A 12,339-nucleotide genomic window follows, 5' to 3' on the forward strand; every position below is an offset into this window, starting at 1 on the left:
CGTCGGCGTGGGCGCTTTCGGATCAAATCCTGCCCTCATGCCCCGTGCTGCCGACGTTGCATTTTGGTCCCTCTGTTTGAACGGATGGCGGGACAACGGCACGGCAGGGGACGAGGCGGAGGTGGTCGTCGGGGCGGCGGCTGGACAGGCGGCTGCGGTGGTGGTGATGCGTGTTGTTCTCTGGCCCGAGGCGGACGTGGTGGTAGTCAGAATACCCGCTGAGGGCTTTTTCCTCAGCGTCGGCGGTTGTGTTGCCGTGGTAGTTGATTCTCGCGGGTCGGCGGGTGGGTGCGAAGGAGGGATTGGGGGCGGAGGCATCGCGTTCGATTCGCTATGGCGGATTTCTAAAGGTGCGTGGCCGGTCGCTGGTTGAACCCTGAGTCTGGCTTTGGGCCGCTCTGACTGGCTGACATTGCCGAGAAATACAATAGGATTAGCCGCTATTTCTCAGAACTCGGTGCGAAAGTCGATAAACCGCTCCCACGGAGGGCCAATCTCGAGGAAATAAGCACAATAATCTTCAATTGAGCAGTGACAAAACAATACCAGGGGCCTGTGGGAAAAGAAGACGAAGCTATGGAGTTGTATTCGTAGTCTACCTATGCTGATGAGTCCAAGGCCCCAATCCATCCGGGACGCACCGGGGCCCCTCTCTTGTCCTCCACCCTCACCGCTTCACACCGCCCAAGCCAGCATGACCAGCACGGCCAGCCAGGTTCGTCCCATCAATTGCTTTGCGTGTGTGGTGAACATCTCGATGCATTGGGCTGCAACCTACACCTGGAACCCCGCCAACTTATGTCTGTCAGAGACTCAGGTTGGACAGGCCGGTGGCCGGACAGACAGCTGAGGCACTCGCTGCAGGGCTCCCCTGCTCCCGGACCCCACAAAACACATGTCTGCCGAGATGGAGGCGGGGCCGCTTCATCGAAATGCCTGCTCTCTGCTCTGCTGACATTTCCAAGCGCCTTCCAGAGCCCACGCTGATGAAACAATATTGAGATTCCCAAGACAAAGGGAAAAGAACTTGCATCGACCTCGACAACCCATCACCACCGATTCCCACCTCGACCTTTGGCGCAAGGCGCAAACCACAGCGCAAACCACAGCGCATCAAGCTCTAACGCACAGCCTAACGGATCTCCACTACAAAGTCCAAAAGAGGCGCTTGGGCCTTTGATCCCATGCCACGATAACATTACCAACGCTTCCCCGAGCCCGCCTAAGCATGGCGTTACTGGGAGTGACTCTGATAATTGCCTCTCTCATTCTACTCTGTATGCGGAGACCACAGTGGTTTCCCTCCCTGTTTGGAGGCGCTCTTCAGCCTGAGACCAAGGAAGAAAAGCACACCGACGACGGCCTGCAAAATCGACATGCCCCACCAGCGCTCGTGGTCCAACAACCACACGACGCCAACGACGACATCGACGACAATGACGAGCAGTCAACCCCCAAGGCATCCGCCACAATAGTGGTTGACAACGCTCCCATCCCAACTCTAAATCTCTCCGAGCCAGAACCAGAACCGGCGCCAAAACCCCAGATCCGACCACCGGTGCCTCTGTTCTCAGCACCCCCACCAGCACAATCACCCAACAACCTAATGATGCTCCCTCCCTCCCGACCACCAACCCTCCGCCCCACCCCATCTTCCTCCCTCTCCCCAGCGCCCTCCCGTCTCTCCCCCGCCCCAGCGCGAGGACCAGGCTGCTCAACCCTCGCCCCCCCCCCAACCCACTCCACCAAACCCTCCAGGCCCTCCAAAGCCGCCGTCCTCACCCCGGGGCACTCCCCTCTCGACTGGGCCCGCCTCTCCGGAAACCCCTCCGCCGACCTCCGCGGCCTCCCCCCCGGAACCCCCTACCTGCGTGTGACACCATCCATGCTGAAGAGACAAACCGGCAGAAAGGGGAAGGATGCCTGGACGGTGCTGAGTGGGAAGGTGTACAATCTCACCCCTTACCTACCATTCCACCCCGGAGGAGAGCCAGAGTTGCTCAGGTGCGCGGGGAGAGACGGAACGAGGTTGTTTGGGGAGATTCACCCGTGGGTGAACTATGAAGGCATGCTGAGTGCTTGTCTGGTGGGAATCTTTGTCACAGAGGAGGAGGCTGCTGCTGCCGCGGCGGAGGGTGGCGGGATGGAAGATATGGACTGATGTTGGATTGGGAAGACTCCCGCCGGGCTTGTAAGATACGCTCGAGCAATGGGCTGGCTATGTGGTAAGACGTGAAAACAATGCTTGGGAAGAAAGACATGCTTGGCATTTCAGAGGTCATAGAATATGATACCCCAAATAGACAAGAACTGGTTACTTGATGCTCATTACCAATATGTCACCTTGTTAAGTGATGAATGTGTAACATTGACTATTCGCTGGTCCAGGAACCTCGTAATTAATTTGATATGTAACCGCACTTGTTATAGCCCACTTCAAAAATGCAGAGAGGGAGTTGTCCCTTCACTTCCGCCTGCCAAACCGGAACTTCAACTCATCATCGCTGTCGTCGTCGCTTTCGTCTCTACTGGCAGCCATGAACCCTCCCCGACGCGGCTTCTTCGCTTCCCTCGAGCTACTAGGTGAGGCATTCAGCGGTGGTGCTGCTCGCTTGTTGCTGGTCTGTGACTGCGTTTGCGTGCTCTGTGCCTGTGACTGGCCCTTCCGAGCATTGGCCCGCTCCGCTGCCTTGGCCGCCCTCGACCTGGCTGGCTCGGGTGTTGGCTCTGGTGCTGCTCGGTCCTCGTCCATAACATCCACATCATCTTCGTCCTCATCACTGCTGTCGATGGTGAGAATGTTCCTCCTGAGAGGGGTTTTGGCTTTCTCGGGGGTGGGATTGCTGGTTTGCTGCTGCGTTTGAGATTGACGTTGGCTGGTGGCATCGTTCTTTTGGCGACTGTTGGAGTCGTTCTCGAGCCAATACTCGTCACCGATACCATTGCTCTTTGGCCGAACCTCTTCTAGGGGAATTACTGTTCGTGATGCTTGCCGTCCAGTGGCTGCACCTTGCTTTCGGAACTGCTTGTAATTCCTACGACCATTCCATTTGGGATCCCAACGACCGTCGGCAATGTCCTGTTCACGCGTACGACTGGTACCAGCTCCCCCTGTCCATGGCTCAGGGAAGCGAACCTCACATTCCTGGACCGTTTCAAGTTGCAGCCTGCGAATTTCCGCATAATCAATCTCATCATCGCCCAACTCGGTCAGTGCTCGACGTTCCGCAGCTGCTCTGGCTTCGGCCTCTTCGCGCTGCTTGCGCGCCAGCTCCAAGATATCGTCACCGCCTGCTGTTTTCTTGCCTTTCCCTTTCGTACCTCGCCCCTTCTCACTTTTGTCTTGGGGAGATTCAATCACCATCTCGTCATTGTCCTTGTCCTTAACTGGAGGCTCCGGTTCCGGTGGTGGGGGCACAGGCGGCTCTCCTGCCTGAATACGCCTGCGTTTGGCTGCCGCGGCTGTGGGGGCAATGTTTGCTAGTAATGCCGATTCATCATGTTCTGGCAAGGTTGAGAGTGGGCGTTTGCGTGTAGCTCGAGGCGGAGGGCGCGACTCGGGTACGGTCTCTTCCTCTGGACGATCAAGAGGGTCCTGGTACTGCGAAACAAACAGACCATCCTGTGACGCTTCGACTGCGGGCTGGCTTAGTTCGGGAAGGTTAGGTTGAACGGGGCCTATCTCTTGAGTCGGCTCGGGGTTGTCGTCCTCGATATCAAAGCCTTTGAATCTGCTTACACCTCTTCGAGTCCACACTCTTCGAAGAGGCGGTTGTGGCGAGGGTTCTCTCTCCACCTCTCTTTGCTGGGGGGCTGTCGGCTCGGTCGATGGCTGATCTATTTCCATGCGAACACCTGGTTCTGTGTGAGCTTCAGAGCGTGACATTGCCAGTTCGGATTGACTAGCCTCTTCCAAGGGGCGTCGCAACATGGAAGCATCGCAGTCCAGGATCGCCTCAATAAATTCGCGCTGGTCGATTGGTCGATGGTCGAGCCGCTGAGCAAATTCTGTGAGAAACTGCGCATACCATTCGTAGTTTTCATCTTTCGGGATGTATCGAACAACCACCACTCCCTTCCCCTCGCTGCCATCCTCAAAAGACCCAAGCCCCTTTTCACCAGCCACGCCTTTGACGAAACGGACGAAATCATCTACATCCGTTTGTCCTGGCGTCACCACATTCAACACCGCTTTACCCCTCCCAGAAGTGATGGGAGAGAGGAGGTTTTCAAACTGTTTCTTCTCGTAAAAAACAAACGTGTACCCTTCAAACACCTCCTGTCGCCGTTCATCCGGAGCGTAGGCTGTGCTGGGTCGTTCTCCGGTCTCTTCACCTCGTGGCGGCAAGTGGTCGAGAGCATTGGGCCAATAGTGATCAAAGTCTTGTTCCAACGCGCTCGACGAGCCTTCCTCGGCATCAGCTGGTGTTGTTGCTGCATTGATGATGGTGTTGATGAAGCTCTCGGTGACAATAAGTTTGCCATTAATGAGAGCTTGAAGCCCCTTCGACGTGTTGCGCTTCTTTGACACGACGTGGGTGGTGGTTTCTTCGTATTCAGCCGAGTATTTTATATCCAATTGTTCGAGATCATCGCGAAGCTTTGTCCACGGGTCTGCACGTAACTCCTTGCTAGTGAAGGAGAAGCTCAGCACAACGGGGTACCACTGAATGCTATATCACAGTCACACCGCGTGTCAGCCATCGCAATGACAGATATATAGCGAGGAAGGCTTACCGCAGAAGCTTCTGGCACATTCCTAGCTTGACTGTATTCACAGTCTCGGTGAGGACTTTCTTCTGGCCGCGTATCTGGACATCGTTTACGGTGGTTCCCTTTTTTGAATCGAGATCTTCAATGGTGATCTGGGATCTGGAGGTAATGTTGCGCTACTATCGTCAACGCCAGTCGCGCTTTAAAAATACTGGGTGCTACATACGCCGCCGCCTTCTGAGACAGGCTCAACCTTAATGGTGATGTGTTTACGCGAAATGGTCTTGTCAGAGATAACGAGCTGACCAGCCTCAGATACCGTGCGGCCGAAGAGGTAGAGCTTTCCAGGCCGCAGCCAGAGCTTCTTGCCTGGTTTGCGCGTTAGCTGCAGGTACGCTTGCAAAAAGCAGGGATGCAGTGATTGAAGATAGAAACGACGGTTTCGGGGCTTACCTTCGAAAAGATCGCTCTCAAGCAGCCACATGATTGTTGCTTGAGGCAAGGCGAGGCAGTAGAGAGTAGAATAGGTTCAGAAAAGATGGCACGAATCTGAGGGTGCTGCAGCTGGTGCGCGTGGGACCAAGGATTGCCATCCTGAAAAGTCCAGATAGTTGAAGCTCGGAGCATTGGAGAGGTACCGACACGTCATTCACGCGACTCCACGTGACTATAATGCACTCTCCACATGGACCCGAGCACGGGCCACTATAATAGTTTGATAATGAGAACCTTGAGGGCCAGATAGGGAGATCGGGCTATTTCAATGACCATCATGACTTGAACTACTTCCTAAGTAGGTATCAATACACAAAGCTACCAATTTTGCCAGTTTTTTCCAACAAAGGCCTTCTTCCCATTCAAACAAGAGTTGGGTTCAAAAAAGCAAGCCCTTCCAAATGCTTGCGCCAGGCCCTAACATGATCTTCCATGACAAAACTGTCAGTCGCTGCTACCTTCTGGCCCTGTTTAACTCCATAAAGATACGGTTTCTCGTCAGCATAACAATGAGTTTCAGCCTCGCTTGGAGGCTTGCCATGCAGGATAAAGTCTCTAGCGATCGAATTTGTACACTGAGAGTATCTCTCGACGAGTGTCCATATCCATGATGAACAATCATCCGAGCATTGGAGCCCATCTCATGCAGGAGTCTCCTCCCATTTCGGAGAGGTGTTGCCGGATCGTAGGTTTCCGCAATCAGAAGGACTGGGTGCTTCAGTTTATGTCCGAGATGGCCACGGTAGACTTCAGCAGGACGAGGCCAGTAGGTGTTAAAGTGACGGCAGGGAAGCACGTTGTAGAACCGGCTATTTCCCGCGATCCAGTTTTTAGTGGTCATATTGCCCCAAACCGAGAGCCACCACTCAAGGTCATCAGGCTCCGTAGCGTCGAATGAATCACTGCAAATCACCAAAGTCCCAAGCTCTTCTTTAGAAGGAGGCTCAGGACTGCGAGGCAAGGCTTTTCGGGATTGAAATACCAGGAGGTCTTGTCAATCAGAGTGGCTGCAAGTGTGGCGTTGCCTTCCTTGAGGCCCAAAAGAGCTTCTGCAAGCGCTGGCCAACTTTGTGCGTTATACATGGCGCCGTATATTGTGTTTACCAGAGCCGAATATGTGACAACAACAGGGCCGCTTGTTGGGATGTAAGCGGGAGCTGGCCGGTCGAGGAGTGATGAAAGAAGGGTTTCCAACCGGCTTTGGAGGCCATCAAAGGTGACAGGTTTGCCGTTCCTTGACCTTGTCAGAGCGCAATATCCCGACCCAGCGTTGACACACTAACCCAGAAAACCGTCCCGCCAGGCATCTGTTGCATTGTCCAACGCTGTCCAGCCAAAACCTCCACGTAGACGATGGTCTTTGACATATTCAGTGCCATCGAGGATCATGCGGCCGGAACGGTTGGGAAACATGGACACATAGGTTTGTGCAATACCTGTCCCATAGCTCACAAAATATCCCGTGACTTCGTTTTCACCAAGTGCCGCTCGAATCTGTTCGAGATCTCTTGCAACAAAGGCCGTGGAGACGAACCGACCCAGGTCTCCGTGGCGCTCCCAGCATGCTCTCATGACAGCAGCGTTCATTGCGTCAACAAGTTCAACTTGATCCCGATGAGAAGCCGACACGGATCGGTGTTTCGATACCAATAACTCCCAGTGGTCCCGGTCTACATCGTGAGGGAAACAGGCCACAGCGGGCTGAGACAGGTTGACACCCCGGGGATCAAAACCCAAAATGTCAAACTTGCCATCGCTAAGTCTCTCGGTTATATTGTGCCCTGCGCGCCATGCATAGCTCGTCCCACTTCCTCCCGGACCCCCAGGCTCGATGATGATGGTTCTTTCACTCTTTCGGCCGACGTCATCGTCCAAGGCGGTATATGTTGATCTGATCCTGGCAAGTCCCGAAACTTGGAACTTGGTGACAGCAAGACGGGCAATGCTGTTGTTGGACTTGTTGGTGTAGTCCAGTGGGACATCCAAAAATCCGCACATAAATATGCCACGACCGGCGTATGGGTCCTCTTTCCGCCCATCGCTGCTATTTCCAACAGTCAATCCCCAGCTCCAATGAGCAGGGTTGGGGTCAAAAAAACCAAACCATCTCTTGTCGAATTCAACATCGTCCAACAACGGTGGTGTTGTTCTTGGCGTACAGGGCTGAAATCGAAACGGATCGTGGGGCTTTGGAAACTTTCCATACGGAGAATCAGTGATTTGTGTCTTGAAGCAGCTCAAAGGGCTATTACTGTGGCACTTCGAGAATGGCGAGAACCAAACTAAGTTCCTGACAACGAGCCCAAGAACGATCCATTCACGAACAGACTTGGGCTCTGAAAGCGGGGCCGCCAGAGACGGCCGTTTCTCCAACGAGGCTGAGGATCTAGATTTGTTCATTGTCGTTTTTGTCTTTTGAAACGGTTGGCTTAGACATGGTCATTGAAGATGGGTGTGCTATTTCAGTTCAGGGTGGTCCAAGCTCCCTGCACCTGCAGCAGTCTCTCGGCTGAAAGACCGCCTCTTCTAATGATGCCTTCCGGGTTAATAACAATGATTTTGATGCTGTTGATTCATTGAAACGGCTCGTGAGTGAGGTAGGTAGCCATCATAATCGATACGCTCTGGTAGCCCAAGCGAAAATATTTCCCGCTGAGAGGCCTGTCACAAAGTTAGACCCATCGTTCGCTCTTAGTACTGGGTAACTATTTCACAACCGTAGCACGGTTGAATATAGGGTTTCATCGACTGGATGTTTGATGCTCTGTTCGATGCCCTTGGTGGGGTTTATCAAACGCCAGCAGACATGGATGGGGTATCTTTGCTTGTGACACATGCGGGGCTTCACAAGGGTGGGCCTGTTTCCCCACAGATCACGGCGGTTCGGCACATGACGTAATTCTTCGTCCCATCTATGCAGATGTACGATTTGACGATAGAGCGCTACCAGATAGTATCCAAGGCTCATCTCAAACCTGATATGCACCATCCTGGTGATTTCAAGGCGCAAACAGAGCCGCCGCCAGACATGAGACATAATTGGCCAGCTGGCCAGTCGACCTCGGCCTCAACGCTGTAGAATCCAGAGGCATTCACAGTCCAGCCACAAGGAGAACGTAAGTGTCTGTCGTATGCTGAAAAGCAAGCGGTGTACAAGCCTGCCGGTGCATACGACATTTCTGTCTTGGTTTGGCTTGTCGTTGGCACACCACGTCATTGGGTGTGGCGCTACCGCCATGGTTGAGCCCAAGAGACTACATGCCAGGAGTATAATATAATTCCCAACAAGCCCAAACTTTCTTTGTTCACACACGAATACTTCTCTTTCGGTCAGGTCTTCCACTGTCTGCCTTCTCACCTTGAGCCCTCCAACAAGAAAATAAACTCATTCTTCCAATCAGCCACACCGAAAGAAAGACAGCAATCATCTCAAAATGGAGCGTTTCGTCCCCTGGGTCCACATTGCCGCGGCCATATTCTCCGTCATTCTCTTGGGAATAAGCGCATATGGTGAGTATTTCTCATCAGGCTGAAAGTTCCTAACTGACACATCTCGCAGTTGTGCACGTTACATGGGGCCACCCGACTCCCAATTTCATCTTGTTCAGCTCTCTCTGGTCTCTTCTGGTCTTGGGCTATGTGGCTATGACACCACGATTTGCCCCTAGACTCTTCCACGGCACCATTTCACTGGCTCTGTTGTGGTTGACGACCATCTTCTGGTTCGCCGGCGCAATTGCCTATTCGGTTTGGGCCGGATATCCGTATTGCCACGGATCAATTTGGTGTGGCTCGAACCAGGCGGGAATTGCCTTTAGCTGGATTCTTTTTGTGCTCTTTACCTTCTTGGCCGTCGTCGAGACTCTCCGTTTCCGAAGGGGTTCCGTACGCACAGGGCCTGCCGTTGTTTAGAGAGCTCGGGCGTTGCAAAATTCGGACTGAGGCGGCACCGTGTGCAGGGCAGGAAAAGGATCACTGACCCGCGATGCCGGGGTGGCATGACCTGGGGGTTGACGCTTGACGAGCAGGTTTGGATTTTTCATACATCGATGATCGGGACATAGGAAGGACTAGATAAATAATTTCTCATATGATATCTCTCTAAGGAGTGGCGAAGGAATATTGGCGTTTGGGTTTAATATATGGGAGTTCCAAAATGTTGCAGGCCATCTACTCGTGTGATTGCCAATGTACCAAGGGAGTATGTGATCTTAGTAAATTCCTGTAAGTAAACAACCCTAACCCGGGATTTTGCACGCCACCTTATGGGATCCGCAGTTTAACCGGCGTCGGCATCGAGTCACCAGCCAGGCGCCACATCCGTCGGCCAACTGCCAACCACCCAGATCCATCAACATTTCTCGACTTTCATCACCTTTGCGCCGCCATCACCCAGTCTCACGACAGCAATCGCAAAGCGACAACAACCTACCCGGACCGACCACCGAGACCCACAAAATCTACATTTAAAATGGGCAAAGTTCACGGATCCCTCGCCCGTGCTGGTACGTCTCATCGGCAATCAATCCTTTGTGTACAAAGATTCTCGGCTAACCACGGTCGCGAACAGGCAAGGTCAAGTCGCAGACCCCCAAGGTTCGAAAACCCGTTCCCAGACGTCGAGCCCGATCTTCAAAGCTGGATGGCGACTGATTCAGCACGCACTATAGGTCGAGAAGCAGGAGAAGGCCAAGAACCCCAAGGGCCGCGCCCACAAGCGTGAGATCTATACTCGCCGCTTCGTCAACATAACCCTCACCCCTGGTGGCAAGAGAAAGGTATGATATTGTTGAGACTGAAATCCTTCAGCTACAGCTACTTACGAGGCCTGCCGAATAGATGAATGCGAACCCAACCGCTTAAATCGAATGAACATCACTGAGGGAGGGGCTCTATCTCGCAAGGCGTTGAGGACTGGGCATGGGAATATGGGCTCGCTATCTTTTTAGTGGCGCTTGGACTCGGTCGGCAACGTTGCGCTGGTAATTGCGGTGGCCATCTCAGCCTGGCATCAGGGCGCATCGGCGTTTCGGTCGGAGGATGACATGATGTCCGTTTGGGGCCGACATCTGGCCATAGAGTTGAGAAATTTTTTATTGGGGCCGTGTGGCCATAATCCAAGAGATCTCATAATCAACACCGGTTTGGAGTTCCTCCCATATCTTGAATGTCTGTCTCTGCTCAACAGGAGGTAATATGCAGCATCCTTCTCATGGCAATGAATTTCCAAGGTGCAGCATATTCCGACTGACTGGGACCGTGTACTACATCCCATCCCCAGCTATGTGCCAGTGAATGATGTGAATGCTCACGGATCTGAGCCAAGCCAGGAAGTTGTTCTGTCTGCATGAGATGCTGGTCTGTTTATCTTATCAGCCTCTTGGTTGAGCGAGAGCTGTGATTTGCTGGAACAGAATTAATATGGGGTTACTTGCCAGTCTGGGCGTGTGGCTTCAGCTGGCACCAGTGTGGGAGCTCTCTGGCCCCACAGAGAATTTTAGGGTTGGTTGGCTCTGCGCACCAGTTTTGAGAAATTCGCAGCAAAAAGCTTCCCCGCCTAGAGAAAAAAGTCCGCCTTGAAGCGACCGACCGAGTTCCACGACAACAACATCTCCCCTTTCGACACCCACCGAAACATCGAAATCATGGCTGATCGGGGAACTGGTGCCCGCGGCGGCGGCTTTGCTGCTCGTGGTGATCGTGGTGGTGATCGCGGCCGTGGCCGTGGCCGTGGACGTGGACGTCGCGGCGGCAACAAGAACGACGAGAAGGAGTGGCAGCCCGTCACCAAGCTCGGTCGTCTCGTCAAGGCCGGCAAGATTAAGAGCATGGAGGAGATCTACCTCCACTCTCTCCCCATCAAGGAGTACCAGATCGTGGATTACTTCCTCCCCAAGCTCAAGGATGAGGTCATGAAGGTGCGCATTTTCGCCAAACCACGAACCCCAGCCCGACGATTCGAAAACACCGTTCCGCCCGATTTCAGACCAGTTTCTAACATGCAATTTTACTCCTCTACAGATCAAGCCCGTCCAGAAGCAGACCCGTGCCGGTCAGCGTACCCGCTTCAAGGCTATCGTTATCATCGGTGATTCCGAGGGTCACGTCGGTCTCGGTATCAAGACTTCCAAGGAAGTTGCGACTGCCATCCGTGCCGCCATCATCATCGCTAAGCTCAGCGTTGTTCCCGTCAGACGTGGTTACTGGGGTGCCAACCTCGGTGCTCCCCACTCCCTCCCCACCAAGGAGAGCGGCAAGTGCGGTTCCGTCACCGTCCGTGTAAGTAGCAGATCAAGCCTGGCGCGCCAGCTCAAGGGACTCAGAAATGCTAATTGGACGCCCAGCTCATCCCTGCCCCCCGTGGTACTGCCATCGTCGCTTCCCCCGCCGTCAAGCGTCTCCTCCAGCTCGCCGGTATCGAGGATGCCTACTCCTCTTCTTCTGGCTCCACCAAGACCCTCGAGAACACCCTCAAGGCCACCTTCGCCGCAGTCTCCAACACCTACGGTTTCCTCACCCCCAACTTGTGGAAGGAGACCAAGCTTATCCGCTCTCCTCTGGAGGAGTTTGCCGACACTCTCCGGGACGGCAAGCGTTACACCAACTAGGTTGCTTCTGAATGAGGGTGATGCTCAGTCAGTGGGATGTGGTGCTTTGGGGCGTCTATGGTTTTGCGTGCATGGGCTCCGGCAATAGACAAGGGCTGTCAAAAATAGCATGATTGGCCTAAATGACAAATTATGATTTGATCACGAAGTCTATGGTTTTTTCTTGTTTCTTTACAAAACAGTTCCGTCTTCTGGTGCACAGTGATAGGCCTGGTGAGGTGTCAGTGTGTCCAACTGGGTCAACACCTTCTCGTTTCACTGGTTGTAATTGACTTCCTGTAGGTTCGCTTGGCTCCTCCCATGCATCCCTCTCCTGGAAGGTACAAATATCAGGTAGCATGTCGATGAACCATATTGAAAACTCGCTCCTCATTTGGACCATAGCGGAGGATTTGATCCTCTCTGCACCCAGTCCCGATCAACATACTCGCTTTTGCTTACATGCTTACAGCCTGTGGAAGGGGTCATCTTGGTAACTGACTGCAGGAAGATCACTTCTCCAAGCTGCTGTTCATCTTGATTC

At 53.5% G+C, this 12,339-nt stretch overlaps 6 protein-coding genes across 6 annotated transcripts; 5 read left to right on the forward strand and 1 right to left on the reverse strand.

Annotated features, from left to right (window-relative positions):
- Positions 1-37: 37 nt before the first annotated feature.
- On the forward strand, positions 38-508 carry QC761_504990 (uncharacterized protein; the record flags this gene model as incomplete). Its single annotated transcript, XM_062879726.1, has 2 exons — positions 38-350; positions 438-508. The coding sequence occupies 2 exons, from the start codon at positions 38-40 to the stop codon at positions 506-508; spliced, it is 384 nt and encodes a 127-aa protein (XP_062730888.1).
- A 720-nt stretch (positions 509-1,228) lies between these two features.
- On the forward strand, positions 1,229-2,331 carry QC761_505000 (uncharacterized protein; the record flags this gene model as incomplete). The annotated part of the gene is made up of 1 exon (XM_062879727.1): positions 1,229-2,331. The coding sequence occupies one exon, from the start codon at positions 1,229-1,231 to the stop codon at positions 2,159-2,161; it is 933 nt and encodes a 310-aa protein (XP_062730889.1). The 3' UTR covers positions 2,162-2,331.
- Positions 2,332-2,338: 7 nt separating this feature from the next.
- QC761_505010 (uncharacterized protein) lies at positions 2,339-5,332 on the reverse strand. Its single transcript, XM_062879728.1, has 4 exons — positions 5,167-5,332; positions 4,940-5,082; positions 4,738-4,889; positions 2,339-4,673 (listed from the first exon to the last, which is right to left on the reverse strand). The coding sequence occupies exons 1-4, from the start codon at positions 5,195-5,197 to the stop codon at positions 2,465-2,467; spliced, it is 2,535 nt and encodes an 844-aa protein (XP_062730890.1). The 5' UTR covers positions 5,198-5,332; the 3' UTR covers positions 2,339-2,464.
- A 2,843-nt stretch (positions 5,333-8,175) lies between these two features.
- QC761_505020 (uncharacterized protein) lies at positions 8,176-9,120 on the forward strand (the record flags this gene model as incomplete). The annotated part of the gene is made up of 2 exons (XM_062879729.1): positions 8,176-8,718; positions 8,768-9,120. Exons 1-2 carry the CDS (start codon positions 8,643-8,645, stop codon positions 9,118-9,120), a joined length of 429 nt encoding a protein of 142 aa, XP_062730891.1. The 5' UTR covers positions 8,176-8,642.
- A 559-nt stretch (positions 9,121-9,679) lies between these two features.
- On the forward strand, positions 9,680-10,389 carry rps30a_2 (40S ribosomal protein S30; the record flags this gene model as incomplete). Its single annotated transcript, XM_062879730.1, has 4 exons — positions 9,680-9,713; positions 9,779-9,804; positions 9,879-9,986; positions 10,048-10,389. 4 exons carry the CDS (start codon positions 9,680-9,682, stop codon positions 10,069-10,071), a joined length of 192 nt encoding a protein of 63 aa, XP_062730892.1. The 3' UTR covers positions 10,072-10,389.
- A 294-nt stretch (positions 10,390-10,683) lies between these two features.
- RPS2 (40S ribosomal protein) lies at positions 10,684-11,990 on the forward strand. The gene is made up of 3 exons (XM_062879731.1): positions 10,684-11,126; positions 11,230-11,487; positions 11,553-11,990. The coding sequence occupies exons 1-3, from the start codon at positions 10,854-10,856 to the stop codon at positions 11,814-11,816; spliced, it is 795 nt and encodes a 264-aa protein (XP_062730893.1). The 5' UTR covers positions 10,684-10,853; the 3' UTR covers positions 11,817-11,990.
- The last annotated feature ends 349 nt before the right edge of the window (positions 11,991-12,339 follow it).

The sequence above is a fragment of the Podospora bellae-mahoneyi genome, chromosome 5 (assembly GCF_035222275.1).
Source record: "Podospora bellae-mahoneyi strain CBS 112042 chromosome 5, whole genome shotgun sequence".
In the NCBI taxonomy this organism is placed as follows: Eukaryota; Fungi; Ascomycota; class Sordariomycetes; order Sordariales; family Podosporaceae; genus Podospora; species Podospora bellae-mahoneyi.